Source organism: Labrus mixtus, chromosome 21, assembly GCF_963584025.1.
Source record: "Labrus mixtus chromosome 21, fLabMix1.1, whole genome shotgun sequence".
In the NCBI taxonomy this organism is placed as follows: domain Eukaryota; kingdom Metazoa; phylum Chordata; class Actinopteri; order Labriformes; family Labridae; genus Labrus; species Labrus mixtus.
The window spans coordinates 7,022,968-7,044,458 of record NC_083632.1 but is presented as its reverse complement, the minus strand read 5'-3'; the positions used below and the strand labels follow the sequence as shown (position 1 = coordinate 7,044,458).

Below are 21,491 nucleotides of genomic sequence, written 5' to 3'. Positions count from 1 at the left end.
CTTCAATCAATTTGCTGTCAACTTTATCATCCTTTATATTTAAAATAATTCACTGTTGTACTTGTTGACAAACATTTCATGAAAACATGGTTACGTCTACACAAAATGCAACCAACACAATACATCTACAGCTCTGGAAAAAATGAAAAGACAACTGTAAAAAAAAAAAAAAAAAGCTTTGCTGTTAACATTTCTCCCAATTTCCAAATATAATATTCTCATTTGCAGGAAATGACCAATTAAGGTAAGATGCAGAATATTTCAGAACACTTGCTCATATTCATTTTAAGCAGAATACCAAAGTTTTCATTGAGAATGAGTTCAGAAATCAATACTTGAAGAAATAACTGACTTAACTACAGCCTTCTCCGCCCTATACTCTCTACCAGTGTCACTGTGTCCCTGCTGTTGGGTCATGATGACACTCTTGCATATATTCCAGCAGGTACATATTATTCCTCAGAGGGCAGGATAGGGTGAGAAAAGAATCCTTCCATGAAGGTGGAAATGCTGATTTATGTAGATTAGAGGCGGTCTGCATTTCCTCTGAAGCCGTAGGACTTATAAATTTGATTTGTAGCCCTGATGCGTTACATCAATTATTTCTACAACTGAGATCATAAAGCAGCCTTAAACATTAGAATGTGCAGATCGAACTGTTGATAAAACAGTGTCTGTGAAAATTAAATATAATTTAGCATAAAAATATAAAGAATGTGGAAAGATTTACAACAGTACAAGAAGGAAAACCAAAGAGCCGCCTTCACAATAAAAGTAAAAATAGTTTACTGAAAAGATCAGCTGGAACAGCTCTGTTAAGATAAAAGTATTTATGCATAACAGCCTCACTATCACATTGAAATGTGTGATAACAGATTCATTAATCCACCTTAGCTGATTTACTGGAAAACTACAAATTGAAGTGTAGAAGTTCTTAGAAGCAGCCACAACTCAGCTGATAAGTGATACAGAAGATTAATGTAATTATAATAACAGACAAAAACACTCAGCAGATGAGGGAAAAAAATCTTTATTTGAAAACTATACAATAAGAGCGTTAGTGTAACAACTATAGTAGGTTAACTTAAATGGGACCTACAGATCAAGCTGTTTTAGCCGGAGCGCAGCGTGCGAGGAGGTCTGTGATGTACGAGTTCTTTTTGGCCACGAGCTCCTCTTTCATCCTCCTGAGCGCAGCCTTCACCTCTGCCTCGCTCATGGTGGCAGCAGGAAGTGACTTCACCTTCTCCAGGAAGTCTTGGATCAGGTTTTCGCCCACCTGAAGGATAGAGTACAAATTTTAAATAAGTTCAAAAGCTATTACAGATGATGTCATTATTGCATCACTAAAGAAGCAGGGTGGGATTCTCTGGCAACGCCACCAACTACCGAGGTGCATAAAGAGTGAAAGGCTTGGAGTGGTGAAAGGCGGTTTTTAGAGATAAATGTTTGACTTTCTGTTTGTAATTTTCAAAGCCTGGTTATTCCAAAGTAAATGTGTCTGATTCAATTTCATTTTAAACTGGGTTCAAAGAAAGGAAAGGATTTCTAAAAGTACAAGGCCTGTCAAACAATATATTTTTTTTAGCCATGATAAATCACCAAATTTCAATAGTTTATCATGATTAATCACATTTTTTAGCAGGATGTTTATCCATTATTTGTCATACAGGAAATACAAATCTGGCTCTTGTCCTTTTGAATAACTAGGCCCTGGTAATTCCAGGTATTAGTTTACCAACAAGTCCAGTACCACATTCAGTCAAACCCAGTCTATAAGTCACATAAACCTGACTTTACCTCCTGTGTGTCCAAGAGGTAATAAAAAGTTGAAATACTCTTCTCTGTGTGAGTCTGTGTGTGTGTGTGTGTGTGTGTGTGAGACTCTTTCCACTGCCTTCAGAAAATTCCAAAACATTCAGTCTGTGAAGCCGTGGAGCTTTCTAGTGCGGTTTGTTTTCACCATGTGAAGTTTGAATGGAGCTCATCTACCGTATGGAAGCTAGTCGGATTGCAGTTTAAAAAAAAAAAAAAAAAAAACTTAAAATGCAAATGAATGATTAAAACGTGAAATAATGAAGAAAGAAGAGTTTATCTGCTTTTGTTTTTGTTTTGTTGGATTGCTTGTGTTCTGACTTATATGAAGGATTTTACAGGATGGGCTTCAGCTCATTCCTTTCTTTGTCATTGATTGTTTGAATTTCATTGTGTGAAATGGACCAGTGTAAGCATGTCAAGTGTTTTGTTTCTGTAAGTCGTCTATTTACACAAATATTTTTGACTCTTATTATTCTTTAATGAATGAATAAAAAAATAAAAAAAAGTTAAAAGATTAAAAATAAACTGGTATTAAAAGTGCAGCTGAGCACAATGTTTGTTCTGGTTTGTAGTGTACGTATGATAGTAGAGTTAAATATCACTAAACTACATCAACCACTAACAGAAGAGCTGCTTCTCAGATTAGTTTTGGGGTTAAGAGAAGTGTTTCTTCCATTCATTGGATGTAGATGTTAAGATAACGATCTCGTGTTACACTTTCTACGAGATGGTTTCTGAAAAGCAGAAAGCCTGTTTAGAAACTCCTGCGTGAGCATGAAAACTGAGGCCTACCTGTTTCTCTGAGCATCGTCTCTTTGCCTCGGGCTCTCCGTCCCGCTCTGACTTCTCTCCAGCCGGATCCTGGAACTCTTCCAGCTCCTCCGCCTTCTCCTTTGCCATTGCAACCACTGCCGGCGGGAAGCAGGCCAGCTCGGCAACATGGATACCAAAACTCTGATCACACACACCTGAGGGCACATTGAAGGAAAAGATTTGTCAGGAGACTTAATGGCAGACACTGAATCTCATTATTACATACAATAAAGAACATTTTAATGATTTCAAAAGAGCATCTTCACTTTGCGTAATCAACCATTGCAGAAACATTTACTAAATAAACCAAAAGAAGCTCTTAAATGTAGTACACTCACTTTAAATAAACACAGCTGTATTTAAATGTTGATGTGTGTGTGTGTGCTGACCGGGTTTGATTCTGTACAGCATGGTGAGCGTGTTGTGCGTCGTCAGCGCTGTGACATGCAGGTTGTGGACAGACGATTGCTGAGCTGCGAGCGCCGTCAGCTCGTGGAAGTGAGTAGCGAACAGACAGAAGCTGCCGATTTTAGAGGCGACGTGTTCGCTGATGGCCCAGGCCAAACCGAAGCCGTCGTAAGTGGACGTTCCTCTGCCGAGCTCGTCGATTATGATGAGCGAGTTCTCCGTGGCCGAGCTGAGGGACGGCGCACACACGATGAGAAACAGCACGTCTTTCTTTAAAAAGAAGCTGTGAAGTCATTTCGTCTGTTCTTACCGCAGAATGGCCGCAGTCTCCAACATCTCGGACATGAAGGTGGACACTCCTTTCACCTGGCTGTCACCCGCTCCAACCCGGGCCAGGATGCTGTCAATCACACTAAGCTCCGCCTTCTCACATGGCACAAAGCAGCCGATCTGAGCCATCAAAGCGATCACTCCCACCTGCCGGATAAATGTGGACTTACCGCCCATGTTTGGTCCTGCAGAGGGGAGGAAGAGTTGCATGAAAGTGTGTTCAGGCAGAATGCACACATTTCCCTTCTAAAAGGTCGAACTTGGTTTACTTCCACTGTGTCTTAGTTCAAACATATTCCTCGACTTTTGATGTAATTTAACACTTTTCATCATCTGACCCTGTAGGTCTGTGCGCCTTATTATTTACAAAGAAGGACCTACTCTCAAAAATCATTACAATAACCAACTCTTACAAAACATCTGAAGATCAAAAAAGGTTGGACAATCAGACCATTAGTTCATCTCAAACCGATTCATCAGCAATTTTTTCAAATATTTACACACAAAAAACAACTTCACCGAAGGATTCATTTTTTCAATATTAGGAAAAGAAGGTATTTTTTTGGCTTCATTTGACAGGACAGCTGTAGAGATACAAATTAAAGTCTCGAGGCTGAGGGTTGAACCTGTATTGAGGAGTGAAGTTGGCGCCTGCTCTGAAGACTAAACTGGCGCCCTCAAATCTGCTCTACTTTGTCTCTTTACTGATTTCACTCCGGTAGCTCTCAGCCTCATTTCTGGTCGCAGCTGGTCTCAGAAAAATCTTTCTTAAAATCAACCAAAAAGAAGAAAAACATTGGAACTTAAGATTAAGCTAATGAGTCGTCAAATTCTCTGAGGAATTGTTCCCAAAGGATAAATTTAAATCAGAGCCTTGTCAGAGTGTTAATGGACTTTAGGTGCATTCTGAAGGTCTCGATGGGCTTGATGCATCCATAGAATAATAATGTGTGCAGGTTTAAACAAGTCAGGAGGCGGACAGTGTATTTTAAAAATAATAAAGCTTAAGAAGACGCGTCCACCTCTTTTCTCTCAACATTGATACCTGCAGCACAACGAAATAACTCTGTGAATGAAACTGTGAACAAGTTGGAGCAGCTGCAGAATATGAAGAGCAGGCCTTATTTTTATGCACGTTCTTGTTTCCTGGATTGATGGTTTAAAAATAAGCCTAGAAAAAAACACCATATTATTTCTTCATTTAGCTTTTGTATTTTGACCATCATATTAAATGTGACTGCTTTAAAACTGTCACTATCATTCACCTGTTATAATATAGAAGCTCTTCTCTCCCTGGGTGAAGGTGATGTCGTTGGGTATGAAGGCGGTGTCTGCGTCCGTCTCCATGCAGGGGTGTCTCGCCTGTTTCAGCTCCATGCGTCTGATGCCGTCAGACAGCAGGCGGGGTCGAACGTACGGCACGGGAGCAGAGACAGACGCCACGGCGAGACTCACCACGGCGTCCAGCTGAGCTATGACGTCGCTCAGCGTCTGCAGAGGATCCACGTAACCTGGCGGCCCAGAGTTCAACGCTTCAGATAAATGTTCACGGAGACAGACAGTCTGCAGCGTGAGCCGGCTTCCGGAACAATTGACATTTGATGAAGAATGACATCTGACCACAATCTCAACACTTCTTTAACTCTTAAGAGTTCACAGTGTTGTGAAGTTTTTACTCTTTTTGTAGAAAACGTGATCTCTATCAGTATTAAAGGTCGTATTAGACAAATTCTATATCATCACAGCATAATTTGATCTAATTGTCAAATCGATCACATGCGGAAGAGACTTGGTGAGCAGCATGTGATGAGATTTTTCACCTGAGGCGATGTTTAAGATCTCTGTGACGATGGCGTTCTGCGCCTCCTCGTACTCCTCCCGGTTCTTTGTGTACTCCTCGTTCAGGGAGCTCAGCTTACTGCAGACATGAGAAACACAACAGACCATCAGCTGACACACTTCAGTCATCTGACGGGGGAAATGTAGTTACAAACGTTCCACACAGACTGCACTGGGCCACGCAGGTTATTTTTTCTTAACCTGTGTCGGTAAATTTAATGTTGTTTTTTTTTTTAAATAACTTCATCTGAGATCATTACCAAGAGCTAAATCTGACCTTGGGTACATCTTCATCTTGAAAACTCTAAAGCTTTCTATTAACCTTCACAAGTTCTTTAGGAAAAACTCGAGTATAAGAGACGCTTTCTGGTTTAATGTCTGTGCTGTACATAGACTGAGTGTGCTGCAGGTTCCTGTAAATGCTTGTTCACTTGTGTTGTTGATTTGTTTAAGCTGTCAAAGCATTACTAGTAACCTTCATGTGTTGCTCTGTGTGCATTAAAGGTAGCGTCAGTAGCATTATTTGTTGCAGCTTATAAAAAACATTCAAACTGGCCTAGAATAGAACTGGCATATCCCTTCAGGTATTATTCACATTGTGTGTGTGTGTGTGTGTGTGTGTGAAGCTCTGAGGTGTGCGATGCAGTGTGAAGGACCTGTTGGTGAAGCGCACGCCGTTCTTCTGGACGTCCAGCGTGGTGAACTTCTTGTTGTTCCTCAGACTCTTCTCCTCTTTGCAGGTGACTCTCAGGTAAAAACCCAGCATGGCGTTTGACTCCAGTTTCACCGTCTTTCCAGCATCCAAACCTGAAATACAAAAAAGGATTACTGTGATTTCAAACCGAGCTGCAGCGACTCTTCAAAAGGAATCCAATACAGAAATGTGGAGGTCATTAAAGGTGAAGGACTCTATCTCGTAGATCAGTGGTTCTCAAACTATGGTACGCAGGCTCCCTGTGGTGGTACGCAAAGAAATCTCCACAACATAAAAAACAAACCCGTTTTTTTGTCGTACCCTTATCTAGCTTGTATTTGTATCAGATGTGTTTTCCCCTCTAAATTAATCTAGTTTTTGCAACAAACAACTTTAATCTGCTCAATTTATGCGCGCGCACAGACATAAACAACAACAGGAGTACGCCTCGCTTTTTGAAAAGTTCCACTCGACATTCCGTTATAGTTCAGTACTGAAACAACAGCAAGCAGCTGTAGACCTACATTAACAGATATTCTGTTAATGTAGGTCTACATTAACAGAATATCTGTTACATTAACAGAATATCTGTTAATTATCTGTTATCTGTATTTTCGGAGGTGGTACACAGTCTAAAAAGTTTGAGAACCACTGTCGTAGATCAATATAACATCCTGTTCTCTGTTAGCGTGTGTAATCACCCAGTTCTCTGGCTGCACTGTTCAGCACGGACTGCATGCTCTTTTCCAGCTCGTCCATCTTTTCTCTCAGCTCACTCAACACGGGGTCAAAGGACGCCTTCACCAGGAACTCATGATGGTCAATCTGCATGACAAGCAGGATATGGGGGGGGGGAAAAGAAAAAAAAGACACCCATGAATAAGAGGTAGAACTGACAAGATAGAAAAATACAAGAGTGGTACATGTGAAAGAGAAATGCTTTAACAGACCTGGTTCATGTCCAGCGTGGTTTCAATCATCTCCTGATACTTAACAAAGTCCGTCAGCAGGTCTCTGAAAGGAGAGAGGAACGCAGCCTCCAGCAGAACCTGGTAGCTCCCTTCAAAACACACGAATAGAATGAAGAAGTAGTACATACAAGGCACTGACCCAATTTTTATAAAGATGTTTTGACAAAGAGTCATTTTAGGCTAAATCCCTAGCATAAACCCTACAGAGTAGATATGGAACTTTTAAGGCCTTTGCAGACAGATTTTAGAGGGAAAAATGGACTGATTACTGATATGACCGCTCATATAGTGAATTTTAGAAATGTGATGAATTTTGTATTTATGTGACCCTGCAAAGAGCAGGCTGCTCTCTGAAACAAATAAGTGCTTTAAAATATAAAGTCTTAAGTGCCATGTTTTACACACTATGTGATATTTCAGCATAGATGTGGATGAAAAGGCTTTTAAATCAAAGTGTAAAACTTGTAAGCAAATACTAAAATCAGTATTGGATGATATGGACAACCAATTAATCACTCAGCTCCCGACATCATCTAAATCAGCGCAATGCTCCTGCACAGATGTCGTAGAAATGATAGCAGTACATATGACATCTGCAGGTGTGTGTACCTGAGTATCTGTCCAACGCTGTGATGAGGGCGGGGATGTGGCTCACCGCCTGGTAGACGCGGTAACAGTCCTGCAGAGAGGCAGAGTGACGGTGGAACTTCTTGGACAGCCGGTGCATGTCAGGAAACCGACGCAGCAGGTCTTCCTGGCAGGTCTGCCGGAGCTCCGAGTCACACACGAAGCTCTCCACCAGGTCCAACCTGAACACACAAACACGCACAGAGGATCATCACAATCTGTCACTGAACGCAAAAAAATACCCATAAAGGGTTACATGGCATCATCTCCATATTAATACAGAAAAAACATGTAGCATACACGATTCATCACAGTACAGTTGAATAATAAATACATTTGAAAAATCTGAAATTTCCCTTCATGCATCTCCTCTTCTAAGGTGGGATCTGTTCAGTGTTCAGATTTTTACCTCTCCTCTATTTTGGTTTTGTCCATGAGCGGTTGTTTGATCCACTGGTTGACCAGCCGCTGACCCTGCGGCGTACGACACTTGTTCAACAAACCGGCCAACGAGTGAGCTCCACTGGTGTCGTCCGGCGACCCCTGGAGAGATAATGTCAGAAAGCACGTTTGAAAGTTCTGTATTCCGTTTTAAAGGAACAAAAAAAAAAAGTTGCACAGTCAGCAAATCTATACCAGAAAATAACCTCTTCAGCCCTGTAGCACGGGTAAGTCACAACAAAAGGAGAGGGGGCGCTGTTTGAGGCTTCAATGGACTTTGCAAATTTGTCTTACTCAAAATTTCACATCCTTCAATGTGATTATTGCAAGATCAAAAATATTGATGGCGAAAATGTTTCTTTTTGTCCTTTAACTACTTTGAAACCGCTTTAGCATGAAGTTATGAGAGTGGTTTATTTCTTCTGTTTGAACTTAGGATCACAAACAGAAAATCTTCCTAATTGGAAAGTAATACATGACTGACTGATTAATGCAAAACTTACGTTAACCTCTCATGTGCTGACCTTTTGTATTCAGTGTTGGGGAGGAGCACTGTCCTTACAAAATAGGAACAAACTGGACAAAATTGTTAAACTAGGCAGCAAGATAACTGGGAAGCAAATGTACAGCATTTCTTTCCTGACAGACCGGTACACACTGAATTTAGCCATCAAGATTACAGCTGACCCTCTGCACCCCCTTTGGTCAGAGTATGAACTCTTGAATTCAGGGAGCAGGTACAGAATGCGGACTAAAAGAGGCGTTACATCCTTTGTACCGCGCAGTATTCAGCTGCTTAATAAGAACTGATCATACGGGACGAACTCGACACTCTGCACTTTATTTAACTTGCTGAAATCCCTCATTGAATCATGTGATGCTTCAGTGTGTTTTTATGTGTTCTTATGTGCGGTCCTGTAAATTTTTGTTTGTATTGTGTTTTTTTTAGCTCTCTGTGCAAGGCAAATTCCCCTAGGGGCAATAAAGGTTTCATTCATTCATTCATTATGACAGTTATATGTGAAAATACTTTCCACCTTTATTTGATTATGTTTATTTTTGTAGTTTTTTTTTTTTTTAAACTACAACAGACACCTGGGGGAAAACACGGGCTTAAATGAGCCGTCACTGACCTGGAAGAGGTTCAGGGCCCTCACAGCAGCGTTGTCGAGCCTCATGTACTGACCCAGCTCCAGGGAGGTCAGACTGAACGAGTTGAAGTTTGACTCGTCAGAGAGAAGCTCGAGGAAACGCACAACTGCCGCCAGGCACGACATCGCCACCTGAGAATGAAAGCGCACACGTGGAACTCTGATCAAACAGTTAAAACGTTAACTTTCGCTTTCTGTTCAGGCAGGGGGGAATACGTATCTGACTTTAAACCAGGGCTTTTCATTCTACATTACAAGAGTAAGACACCAAAACACATTCTGGTTGTTCAATCTCAATCACGCGAAGGCAAAAGAATCCTCAGGTTTGTCTTAATACTGACTTTTAAATGTTCCATTTGGTTACATAAACCGTGAATATGTGAAATGATGTTCCCTCCTCGCTAACAGCTTCATTATCAGTATTGTGTTGTTGACCTGTTTGTCGAGCTCAGGCAGCGTGTTGCTGGCCACCGTCTCTCCTCTCTTGGCCCTCAGCAGCCTGTTCAGATCCTGCACCATGTCCTTACTTTTGAACTCCGCTCTCTTCCTGTCAGAGACCAGCAGGCCGCCACGCTGCACCACCTTCACAAACGCATCATAAAAACATATTCAGATCATTTCGGCAGCATTATTTGTTGTTTATTAGGTATTATAGAATGTATTATAGATGTTTTTGCTGTTTTCATGTCGTAGCCCCGCCCGCCACGTACCTCCCGAAGTTTAATGCCGTCCGTGTTTCCGTCGCCCTGCGCTAAGAGACACTCTTTGGGGCTGATCTGGACGAGCAGCGACTCCAGGTTGGAGAAGATCTCGTTGTCTGGAAACTCACACACTCCCATCGTCCTCTGGGCGGCGTCAACATAGCCGACCCCGACCACGCGCTGCCCGTCAGCTCCTGTGGCCACACGCACTGCTACGACTCCTGCACAACCCTCCGCTCCGGCTCCTCCACCAAACAGAATCTCCTCAAACTGAGTCAAGTTCCCAGGAGAGGCCTGATGGAGGAAGTGGGTGAGAAGGACAAAGGACAGAGAGAGAGAGGGAGATTATAACAAACATACAAGATTTTTTTTTTTGGCCAATGGGGGGCCAGGAAAAGATGGAATAGGAAAAGGTGGAATTTCAAGTATGCAGCTTTTCACATTTGATGCAATGCTCTTTTGTCATATGTAATAGCAGGCCGTTTGTCTTTGTGGTTTGAATGGATTCAGTCTCATCAAACAAATGACTGATGGATTTATCAAGAAAATAAACTGGATATTAATTAGTAATGAAAACAGTTGTTCCAACGTTTGAGGAGTTGATCTCTGATTAAATGCATAGCAGTGAAAGAGAAGCCAGCCTGCTCATCAATCTCAGTTTAAAGACCTTAAGAGTCTCTTAGATAAGCTGTCAATTAATTAAAGTAACGCTGAGACAATCCTGTCTGGAACCAAGACAACAATGTCAAGGACACACACGCTGAAAAGTTTTATACATATATTATATCAGTCTTTATAAAACCTGAATGTATCAGACACAGGACGGACTGAAGGAAAGTTGAAGCATAATTAAAAAAGCTAAATCATTCAGTTTGATAGCATGATTAAAAAAAAAATCTTAAGAATCTTTAAGAATTTCAGTGGGATATAGCTGATGGAGATAGGGGACTTGACATTGAGAATAAGGCTTGGGTTTGAAATCAACTTGCAGTAAGGACTCAGATCTAATGAATGAGGCTCATGCTATATCAGGTGTGCTGATGAGCTGCCTCAACTCGTCTAAATGGTTAGAAATGAGATACTGAAGCTGGCAGCGGAAGTCATTTTGCACATTGTCTGAAAGTGCAGAATCCAATTTTGCAACAACAAAAAAAAACTAGAATTTCACTGCAGATACCCCATTCCTCAACTCACTGCAATCAGATTAAAGAAATCCATACAGGGAGGCTGTCGTCTCAAGCGGGCGGCCCGGGTTCACATCCCACCTGTGGCTTCTTTCCCGCATGTCGATCCCCACTCTCTCTCTCTCTCCCTCCCTGATTTCCGACTCTATCCACTGTCCTATCGCTCCATTAAAAAGGCACAAAAAGCCCAAAAATAAATCTTAAAAACAAAGAAATCCATACAAGATTTATTTTTTTAATTAAAGGGGCTGACAAACTTTAAACCACAGCAGTGGCTCAAAATGTGCAAATTTTGCAATGACGGTACGAAACCTCCCTATGGGGGGCCCCATCTGACAGCGCTCACCCTGTTCGCCCTTCTTAGCCTCTCATGCATTAGTCCTCTGAAAACCGAAGTTTGTCAATGACAGTCACTGGAGGAAACTGAAGAGGAATTATCTGTCTGAGAGTTAAAATAGAAAGAGGAAGAGGTGTCAGGACATTCTGGCAAACATAATGGTTTATGGAGGGGCCCCCCCCCTATTTGTAATTTATTTCAAGGATAGCCCCTCGAGATGCATCATCTCATTTTCAAGGGGGTCCTTTACGAAACATAAATTAATCATCACAATACAAAATCAAAATAAAAGATAAATCCAAAACATAATACCAAACATTTAAACACAGAGACACCCACACCACAAACACACACACACACACTCACAATCACTCACACTTAATGCTCCCCCAAGCCTAGCCACCCACCAACCAGCCAGTATTACACAATCTGAAAAAATCCGGAAAAAAAAAAAAAATAATAAAAAATAATAATAATAATAAAATAATAATAATAATAATAATAATAATAATAAATAATAATAATAAAAAATAATAATAATAATAAAAATAAAATATAATAAAATAATAATAATAAAAAATAAAAAAATTAAAAAATATATATTTTGAATAGGGCCCCATCAGACTGTAGAATCGCCACTGCATGTCACAGCTATTTACAATTATGTAACGACCTTATGGACAGCTGCATGCAGACAAACATAAAGCACAGGGACACTCCTCCTCATGGATCTAAACAGTACCTTGTACTCGATCCTCCAGTCGTGCTCCTTGCTGCTCTTGCTGTGGTTTTTGTACACCTCCACTCTGTACTGCTTCATTAGCAGCAGGTCTTTCGCAAAGGCCTCAAAGTTCAGTTTGCTCAGGACCACACTCTCCAGCTTACGACTCCCTGAAGATCAAAATGCTCAAATTAAATGCAGAAACGACCGACCATGTAATCAGCACCGAGCATGGTAGCTTAGCTTTCGGCTACATGGAGTTCGTCTTCAGATAAAACAGAACTAACAACATGCAACAGAATTAACTACCTGCAGCCAGATTAGTGGCATTGTTAGCTAAGCTTCAGAAGCTATTCGTGTGTACCTGAGCCCAAGTATTTGATGACCGCATTCGTCTTGAAAACTTCCTTTGCTGCGAATATGGCGTCCTTCCCGTGGACAGTATAGTAGTCGTTGCGGTCAAATATCCTGAAAGTCGTGTCCGGTTTTTCCGGCATTGAGAAAACAAAGTTAAGAAATCCATGCTCGGCTGCACTGTCCATAGACAGGTTCTGTTTCGGTTGAACCGCCATGCTGAAAACTCCCGCCACCTCGGGTATCAAACCGGAACTACGTCATTATTCCCCACTTCTTTATCGTTTACTGTTGCTTTTTTTTTTAATTTACGTTACCGCCACCCACAGGTACCGATGGAGAGTTTAATTAATATAAAAAAAGTGTATAAAAAATAATTAATTAATTAATTTAAATAATGATAAATGAACAAAAAGACAAAACACCGTTATAAATAAGTAGTCAAAGAAATATATTAGAAAAAAGAAAATTAAGTTGCATTTTCTTTATAAGTTCGCATTTTTAGGATATTGGAACAAAATAAGATATTTCCAAAGATTTTCAAACGTATAAGTAAAAGTATAACCATATCCTTTGCAGAAACATACAGAAAACTCACAATAACATTATATATGTTTGATATATAATGTTATATAATTTATGTTTAGAGTTTTTCCTTGTATTTTTTTTCCCCGTTGCCTGTTTCTGTTTTAATTTTTTTTTTTTAAACCTTCAATAAAGAAGAGGGGAAAAAAAAGAAAACTCACAATAAACAACGTAAATATCAGAAATTCATTAAAAAAGTGAATGCTCATAATATCCTATACCTTGTCTTATTTATTTATTTATTTTTTAAATGTCTAACGTAAATATTTTTACCTGAAAACGTAATCAATTAATGAAGTCTAACATAAAACAAATGGAATAAAAGTGTTGCAAAATGAAAAAAAATCCTGATCACAATCAACAAACACACCAAATAACACACCAATGATTAAGTCTATCCAGAAAGTGAGTGACATTGGGAGGGTTACTGGTCCAATGCCACTCACTATAGTCCATTCTGGTTGTTGTAGTTTTACTCTGGTCAAGTGACACCTAATATATGTTTGAGTCTTCCTGCAGCATACAGAGAGCATATAGTAGTACGTTTTAGAAAAAAAGCATCTTTGAAACTTGGATCATGCAGGTTAACCATCTTAAACAAGCGGATTCAATCCAGTAACAAACACAGCAACAAATTGGTGGATGAAACCTGACTATGTATTGTAACAAAGTTATAACTATTGCTTGATATAAAATGAACAGAACTGATGTACGGACTGAATGAAACCAAACTGATTGTCCTCACAGGGATCAGGAGATTGTATTTTGGTTGTAACTTTTCCTGCACAAATCCATTAACTGTGAAATTGCCATAGTAAGCACTCACCACATGCAGGGGGCAGCATCTCAGAGCTAGACAGAGGTTAAACTTTGTCAAGTCATGAGCTTGTATGCAGGCTGTTGTCCTGTTAGGACCCCCTTCAAAACGAGATGGTACATCTCAAGGGGCTTTTAAAGTAAAAAATAAAAACTGTGGTGTTTGCTGATAGAAATCTTCTTTTTGGGGGGGGAAACATTCATTCTGTGAGTGTTTGTTAATAAGGACAGCCGTGGAGAGAGCTTTGACTCAGTAACTGTAATTGCAGATCCAAGCTGACAATCTTTATTTGTATAAGCCTTAGCAAAATACCCATCTGTAAACATAATAAAGATCTGCAATGTCCTGTCTCTCTACTAATTACTATTGCACTTATAGCCTATTTATGGTTATTCAAATAATCAGTCTGATGATAGAATATTTCAACATCAACTGGAAAGACATTCATTGTGCCAAGACGTGGAAGTTAATTGACTTCAATTGGCACCTGACTGTTTTTCTAGTGTTATCAGCAGGTTGACATTTGGGGCTAAAGTTGAGAAAATCTAAGCAACTTCCAGGTGGATTGCATCGAATTGTCCCACAGGCCCCCACAGGATATATTCTTGTGACTTTGGTGGTTATCCCCCAAATTTATCAAATGAAAATAAAAATGTGTTTTGTATAGTTTTAGCTATAGTTGAAGTGTGGTTATGTTTAGGCAAAAAAAAAAAAGGATAGCTTCAGAAAAAGGAAATGATTCTGTTAAAATTATGAACTTTTTTTGAGGAAAACAAAACCTCAGTTTAGTTTAAAACATCTTCTTTTTTTTTTAGGATGGGCTTCTTCATCATGGTTATTATTATGAACAAGGGTATCTAAAATAAAGGCATGGGGGAAAAAAAGGTTGAAATAGCAGCAGGTTCCAGTGTAATAAATGTATGGTTCGATTTTTTTCGCCTGACCTTCTCACCTGATTTCCTCCTTTGCTCTGCTCATTAAACACAAGAGGTGACAGAAGGCTTTCAGAAGACTCAGAAATCTAAATATTATATCATAGATAGTCAATGTTATTGGAAGGATGCTCGGTTTAACTTTGGTTTACAACCACGTGAAAGTCTTTTCAGCCTCAGCTTTACCTTGTGTTTCCTGTCATTTCGTTATGAAAACATGACATTGTCATAAACACTGTAATATTTTAAATCTTCAATCACCAACTCATCGGCATGTGGGCATTGTCATGAGAATAGGCATTTCACTCAAAGGCCACTTTTTGGGTTAAACTCTGTTACTGCACATAAATAGGTGAACAAAACATTTAGTATAATCTCACCTTAAATGCCTTTAAATCATCTAGATGATGGGGATGTTGGCAATATGTGCTATCATGTTAATACACATACACTGTCAACACTGATTTTTTTTGTCTTCAAATTTTAAAAATGTCAACTTTTTTTCCATTCCTTATTCTGCAGTTCTTTTATTGATCCACAAGGAACAAACTGTACCGGAGCACTGGTAACTCGAGAGTCCACTGTAACTCTGTAGTTTTTACACTGAGTGCTGATGACTGTAAAGATTACCAAGATTTGTCCATCATTAACACCTTCAAAACAAAAAATCTTTTCATATAAAATGCAAAATGAAGGACTTTTTTTCTTTAACCATTGTGACTCATTTTTCAGGATTGGTAGCTGAAAAAAAATCATACTTATAGATGCCTTTTTAACTGCTTGTAAAATTAGTTAATATTAATGCCATTGCCAGTTGAAAGAGAAATCAACAGCCTTAGTGATTTTGCAAAAATTATGCAAACTTAACCAGACCTGTATGCAAATATCAGTAAACATTGTAAATTTGGACATTCAGATCTCACATCCTTTGACCATACTGATTTGACACATTTCTCTGTAACACCTTGTGATAGCATGGTACATCTTAGCCTATATGGATAAAGTGTGTTTTGCAGAGTTGGTAAGTTGGAGTCAACTTTAAGAAGGCTTAATATGCTCGGTTGCACAAATGCCGTGTCTCCACGTGAAGTCACGAGGCAGCAGATATGTTAATGAGCGGAATAGGCACATATGCCTCTTTCTAGTTTTTTTTTTCATTTACATAACTTTATTCGGAAGTGCAGTAATGGATGGGGACAGGAGATTACACAGTAGGCTACGAGTCAAGTGATGAGGTGCGGATAATTCAGATGTACGATAGGCCAGTTGTTCTGAGAGGGGAGGTGGAGAGGAGGGAGTGATGACATTTAACCCAGCTGACGAAACTAAACGTTTGACGTAGGCTGCACCTTGACAAATGAGAAAGTGATGCGCACTCGGGCAGCTGGTTTGGGCTTTAAAAACGCTCCCGAAACAAGGTAAAACCCACTAAACCCGTCTGTCTCAACTTCCAGGAGTCAACTCTTCCTCCTCCTCTGCCAGAGCCAGTACCCGCTCCGACATGAACGGCCTCTGCAGCGACCCCGTGGAGGAGTTCAACTGCAACAAAGCCTTCAGCGACCTCATCGTGGAGAACAAGAAGACCGCCGCAATCTTCATGCACGAGAAGTCCCGCAAAGAGGCTGAGGACAAGATCCGCTTACCAACACTGGAGGCCGCCTACACCAGCATCCTGCGGGACCTCGGGGAGGACACGGACCGGCAGGGGCTGTTGCGCACGCCGCTACGCGCAGCCAGAGCCATGCAGTTCCTCACCAAGGGCTACCATGAGACCATCGACGGTGAGTTAGCAGGTGTCTCTGTGTGGTCTCTGGGGGCTGTTTTTGTGTGTGTGTGTGTGTGTGTGTGTGTGTGTGTGTAGCCTATTTATAGTCAGTTATAATGATATGGTTGGTCTCTTCAATGCACAGAAAACACTATAATGGTGTGGAATTTAAAAGTTTAATTTAAAGGTATCAAGGAGGATTTTATTCACTTTTTAGTAATTAGTTTCGTGAAGAAAGTTGCACTGGATTGCATTTATCTGTGTTGAAATATTGTTGCTCCTCCAGGTAGCTACTTTTTTAACACTGCACAATAAAAATACATAACACATATAGAGCCACATTTCTATAGAATGAGGTGTTCCTGAATCTGTTAGATTTTGAGATGAGTCTAGGGCTGCAACAACTACTTGTACTTCATAGAAGTACAGAAAATAGTCAACAATTGTGATGGCATTTGGGGAGAAATGCAAAAAGGCAGTCCATTTTTTAAAAATGTTGATATTGTTTTTCAAATTTGGCCTTTGTTAAAAAAAAAACCAAAAACAAGATGTATCAAAGATGCTATGATGTTCATTTTACACTATTTTCAACTATTTCCAATTGTATGGAATTTCTTCAATCGTGTTTGTGCCTTGCAGATATCTTAAACAACGCCATTTTTGATGAAGACCATGACGAGATGGTGATTGTGAAGGACATCGACATGTTTTCACTGTGTGAGCATCACTTGGTGCCATTTTTTGGCAAGGTAAGTATTTGTGTGTGTGTGTGTGTGTGTGTGTGTGTGTGTGTGTGTAGTGTCAACCTAAAGAGATATTAAGTGGATATCATGTGGAGGGTTTTTGGGTTCAAAGCAAATATTAGATGACCTCAAATACAAACAACTGCCCACTATCACCCTCGTGCTGTGTTTCTGTTTGCCACCTGAACAGTGTGTTTTTACTTTTGCTCTCTGATGGTGTGACCTCTGCCCTCATTGGTTGTGGTCTCTTTCCAGGTTCACATTGGGTATATTCCCAACAAAAAAGTGGTGGGACTGAGCAAGCTTGCAAGGTAACACAGACACACACACACACACACACACACACTAGATACCCTCGCTGCTGTCACTGTGGCTTTATGTTTCTGGTGTTAGTGCCGGGTGGCTGTGTTCTTCTGTTATCTCAGTGCATTGACCTGGAGGCTTAGGTCTAAGCCCAGAGGCCGTCATCTAGTCCCTCTCATCAAACTCACTCACAGACACAAATCTAAACTCTATCCGCTCTCGAGCCATGAGAAAATCCCTTCAGACCTGTGGGAATCAGCCGTTATTATCACAGCCTCTCCTGTCTGTCCCTTCTCATCCTTACTTTCAAATATCACACCGTCTCTGAACAAACAATCCCAGATAAACAGAATCAGATTCACAGAGTTTTTTTTTTTTTGACAAACTGGCTGTGTTTGAATCTTGCCCTACAGATTCAGAGAATTGTGTAGGGTGAATGATTCACAGATGAAGGGTCCATACCACTAGACAGACTGAGTGAAGGCCAGGGTACAAGGGCTGATGCCAGTCTCTATTTATCAAAAGATTAATCATTGTTACGTCTACTCTGTAATCACTCCTCTCTGCTATGCCTGTGTTCTGGTTTCCGCAGGATTGTGGAGATCTTCAGTAGGCGGCTACAAGGTCACCAAACAAAAGCATTATGAATACATAATACATACAAGATTTGTATCATGTCACAGAACTTTTTTTTACTAATGTTATAATATTTGTTCTCTTTTAGTTCAAGAGCGTCTGACCAAGCAGATCGCTGTAGGAATATCAGAGGCCCTGCAGCCAAAGGGCGTAGCTGTTGTTATCGAGGCAGCGTAAGTACAAACACACTCACAGGCACAAACACAGATCCCCTTCATCATCCTCGTAATGTTTGTATCATCACAGAACGGAGGAGAGTCGGTCTCTGTCGCAATAATCAAAGTTTCATTTTAACTTCCATCCTTGTGCTTTGGGTAAAAATGACCGTTAGATGTTATATGAAGCTGCAAGTAAACGGGGCAACCTTGGACGCATTTAAAGTAATTTAAATGCAACTTATTAAGAATAATAAATACAATATTAATTTTACAAATAAAATGTTCAATTAAAGTAATTTTGAACAATCCGATTTAAACTCTGCTAAACCAACGATGTATTATGAACAGTACTTTCTGGCTGTTTAAAGCTAATTAATGTAAAATTTTGCTTAATTATTTTCTATGCTACCGACTTCAAGACTCTCCTGCACTTTTGCTACTGTTACACTGTATTGCAGCTTTAACCACAAGCCTTCAATTGTCAATTTTACAAGAGTTCTACAGATATTTAACATTACACTTCTAGCAGAAGCTAATGTAGCAATGAGCAGTTAGCCCCGAGCAGGGATAAGTCGTCGTCTAGAGAGGTCTAGTACGACAAAAATCAAACCAAATAAATGAAGTAGAAGTAGCCACTGTTCATCACCAGTTGATTTTTGTACCTAGAGGTGGCCTATCTGCACGCTAGAATGAAGCAAAAGATGAGTGAAGGATGGGTAAACTGTTATTATATCAGCTACTGCTAGCGCTAGTTCGGTTAGCAAGCTGCTTAAAGTTGCTATGGTGCTAATATTGTTTAGCTAAAAAAACCTAACTGGCTATGAATAAAACTTTTCCTCTTTGAAGTCTCTTTTTGTGAAACCAAACACTAGGTAGGTCTTTGTCACAGCAACTTCACAAGGTAGCCATGCCTTTAATCGTACTGTGATAAATCGTCTACTTTAATCTTAAAATGACCATAATTGATTAAATGAACTTCATGCTTTATAAATAAAGACCTGACGCTAGCACTTGAAACTACAAAAACCTTTTTAAGTAAGAAAATTGTTACTTAAAAATATGTAAAAATTCAGTGAGAAGTTGGGTTATTTTCTCATGAACTTCTTTAAAATCTAGATGATTTTATTTCAAACAGGAGAGTCACTTTTTGTTGGCCATCAGAAATATTAAAGGGTTAGGACTAGAGTCAACTTTTATGTGACTGTGCCCCAGATGTTTAAAATTTGTTTGGTTTCCTTTAAGCACATGTTTTTCATGCTACAGACTTTCCTCAAGGCATTTGCAAAATCTGACCAGTATGTGTGCATGTGTGTGTTTGCAGGCACATGTGCATGGTCATGCGTGGAGTCCAGAAGATGAACAGCCGCACAGTGACGAGCACCATGTTGGGAATTTACCTCGAGGACCCCAAAACCAGAGAGGAATTCCTGACTCTTTCACAGACCACCTAACTGATGTCATACACCATTCACTCCCGAGCCTCTGTTTACTGTAGCACACAGAAAGCTCTAGAGTAACAGTGGATCCGCATCTGACTCTAATTTAAGAAAACACACAAACCAATAACAGGTCAATATAAAACTTCTGTTTGATGCAGGGTCCAAACCAACTCTGAAGCTCACCTCAATACACTCACGCCTGATAGATTTCAGTCCTGATGCAAAACTCCATCATTTCAATTCACTGTGAATATAACAGGAATTATTACTCACATTCATGGTGCCTTTGGTAGTCTTACAAAGCAATATTGTTGTATTAAAGTGTAAAACTAAGTGCAATATTGCTACTTGACAATACTTTTGATGGGAATTTAACAGGTGCTTTACCTTGCTTTATTTTTCTGCATATATAATCCAATGATTTTAATAATTTTACTAGCTATGTGTCCTTACAGTCACAATAGTTTTGTATATGATAACATTTTTAAGATTGAAATTGAAATTGTTATACCTGTACGTAGAAAGAAAATTCTTAATAGATTTATGTTTTTATCAATGAACAGTGTTGCATGTGTTTGAAAAATGATTTGCCGAAATAAAAATATGCAAACATTATAAAAGACCAACCTCACTTTGTTTTTGTCAGTGTAAAAATAACTGGTGAGCCAAAGGCACAAAAAAGCCTAAAAATAAATCTTAATAAAAAATAAAAAAAAAGTTTAAGTATAGTTTTAGAAAAGATATTAAAAAACAATGCAGGCTGCTCTGCAAGGCTCGAGTTAGAGACAATTTGAGCAATATTGGTAAAAATAGCATAAAAACAAAGCAACAATGACTTTCGAAGAAAACGATATTCAACATAATGTTTACAATCTTCTTCATGTAATTCAGGCTTGCTAGCATGCTTAAATTCGACTGAGATGTTATTAGTTTTGTGGGACTCTGTCATGAACCCAACGTTGGACGAGTTGAAATTTTGACCTGATAAAAGGAAAGGTCAGGTGAATGAATTAAGGCATTGGGATGTACTTGATCAATCAGGGATGTTCAGTTTTTATTAACCTGATTTGAAATAATACCTTTCAGACAGAAAAAAAATTGGTTTCCTGTTTGCGAAAGAACTTCACCAACAGTTATAATGAAGTTGGTGTACCTCAGGGTTCACCTTTAGGTCCACTGTTATTTACTATGTGTATTAATAAACTACCTGAATCCATGCAACCACTTTTACTATATGTATGCAGATGATACAGTTATATTTATTTATGCAAAAAAAAGGCAAGCCGAAACAAATCTGTGTAACACTGGTCGATATCTTTATTTGGATAGAAACTTAATGTTCACATCTAAATGTCAATAGAACTGTGTAAGTTGTATTTTGGGTCTGTAAACAGAGTTCCAGACCAAGATCATGAAGTATAGTAGTAATATGGAGAATACAACCAGCAGTTCATGTATTTGAATATGGAGGCAAAATAAAAATTCACAACAGGTTCAAAAGGTTGTGAACAGAATCAAATTCAAAATGGAAAATTTTAGATGTATAAGGAACATTTAACTACTGATTCCTCTAAGTTAGCTCTGAAACATTGGGTAAATAGTAAAAATTTAGATTTAATCAAAATTTAATTCCTAAAGCTTTGGAAACATGACTAAAATTGCTTATGTTTTAAATTTGCATCACACTTTTCCTTGTTATGCCTTTCCCCCTCTTCATTTAACCA

The 21,491-nt window shown here is 39.4% G+C and overlaps 2 protein-coding genes across 2 annotated transcripts; one reads left to right on the top strand and one right to left on the bottom strand.

The window, feature by feature from the left end:
• Positions 1-1,014: 1,014 nt before the first annotated feature.
• Positions 1,015-12,659, bottom strand: msh2 (mutS homolog 2 (E. coli)). Its single transcript, XM_061028152.1, has 16 exons — positions 12,400-12,659; positions 12,057-12,205; positions 9,803-10,087; positions 9,528-9,674; positions 9,075-9,224; positions 7,910-8,043; positions 7,483-7,682; positions 6,853-6,962; positions 6,604-6,727; positions 5,865-6,015; positions 5,190-5,287; positions 4,635-4,880; positions 3,350-3,554; positions 3,021-3,268; positions 2,611-2,786; positions 1,015-1,279 (listed from the first exon to the last, which is right to left on the bottom strand). Exons 1-16 carry the CDS (start codon positions 12,605-12,607, stop codon positions 1,103-1,105), a joined length of 2,808 nt encoding a protein of 935 aa, XP_060884135.1. The 5' UTR covers positions 12,608-12,659; the 3' UTR covers positions 1,015-1,102.
• A 3,476-nt stretch (positions 12,660-16,135) lies between these two features.
• Positions 16,136-20,387, top strand: gch2 (GTP cyclohydrolase 2). Its single transcript, XM_061028625.1, has 6 exons — positions 16,136-16,504; positions 17,128-17,237; positions 17,487-17,542; positions 18,127-18,158; positions 18,259-18,343; positions 19,650-20,387. Exons 1-6 carry the CDS (start codon positions 16,225-16,227, stop codon positions 19,777-19,779), a joined length of 693 nt encoding a protein of 230 aa, XP_060884608.1. The 5' UTR covers positions 16,136-16,224; the 3' UTR covers positions 19,780-20,387.
• The last annotated feature ends 1,104 nt before the right edge of the window (positions 20,388-21,491 follow it).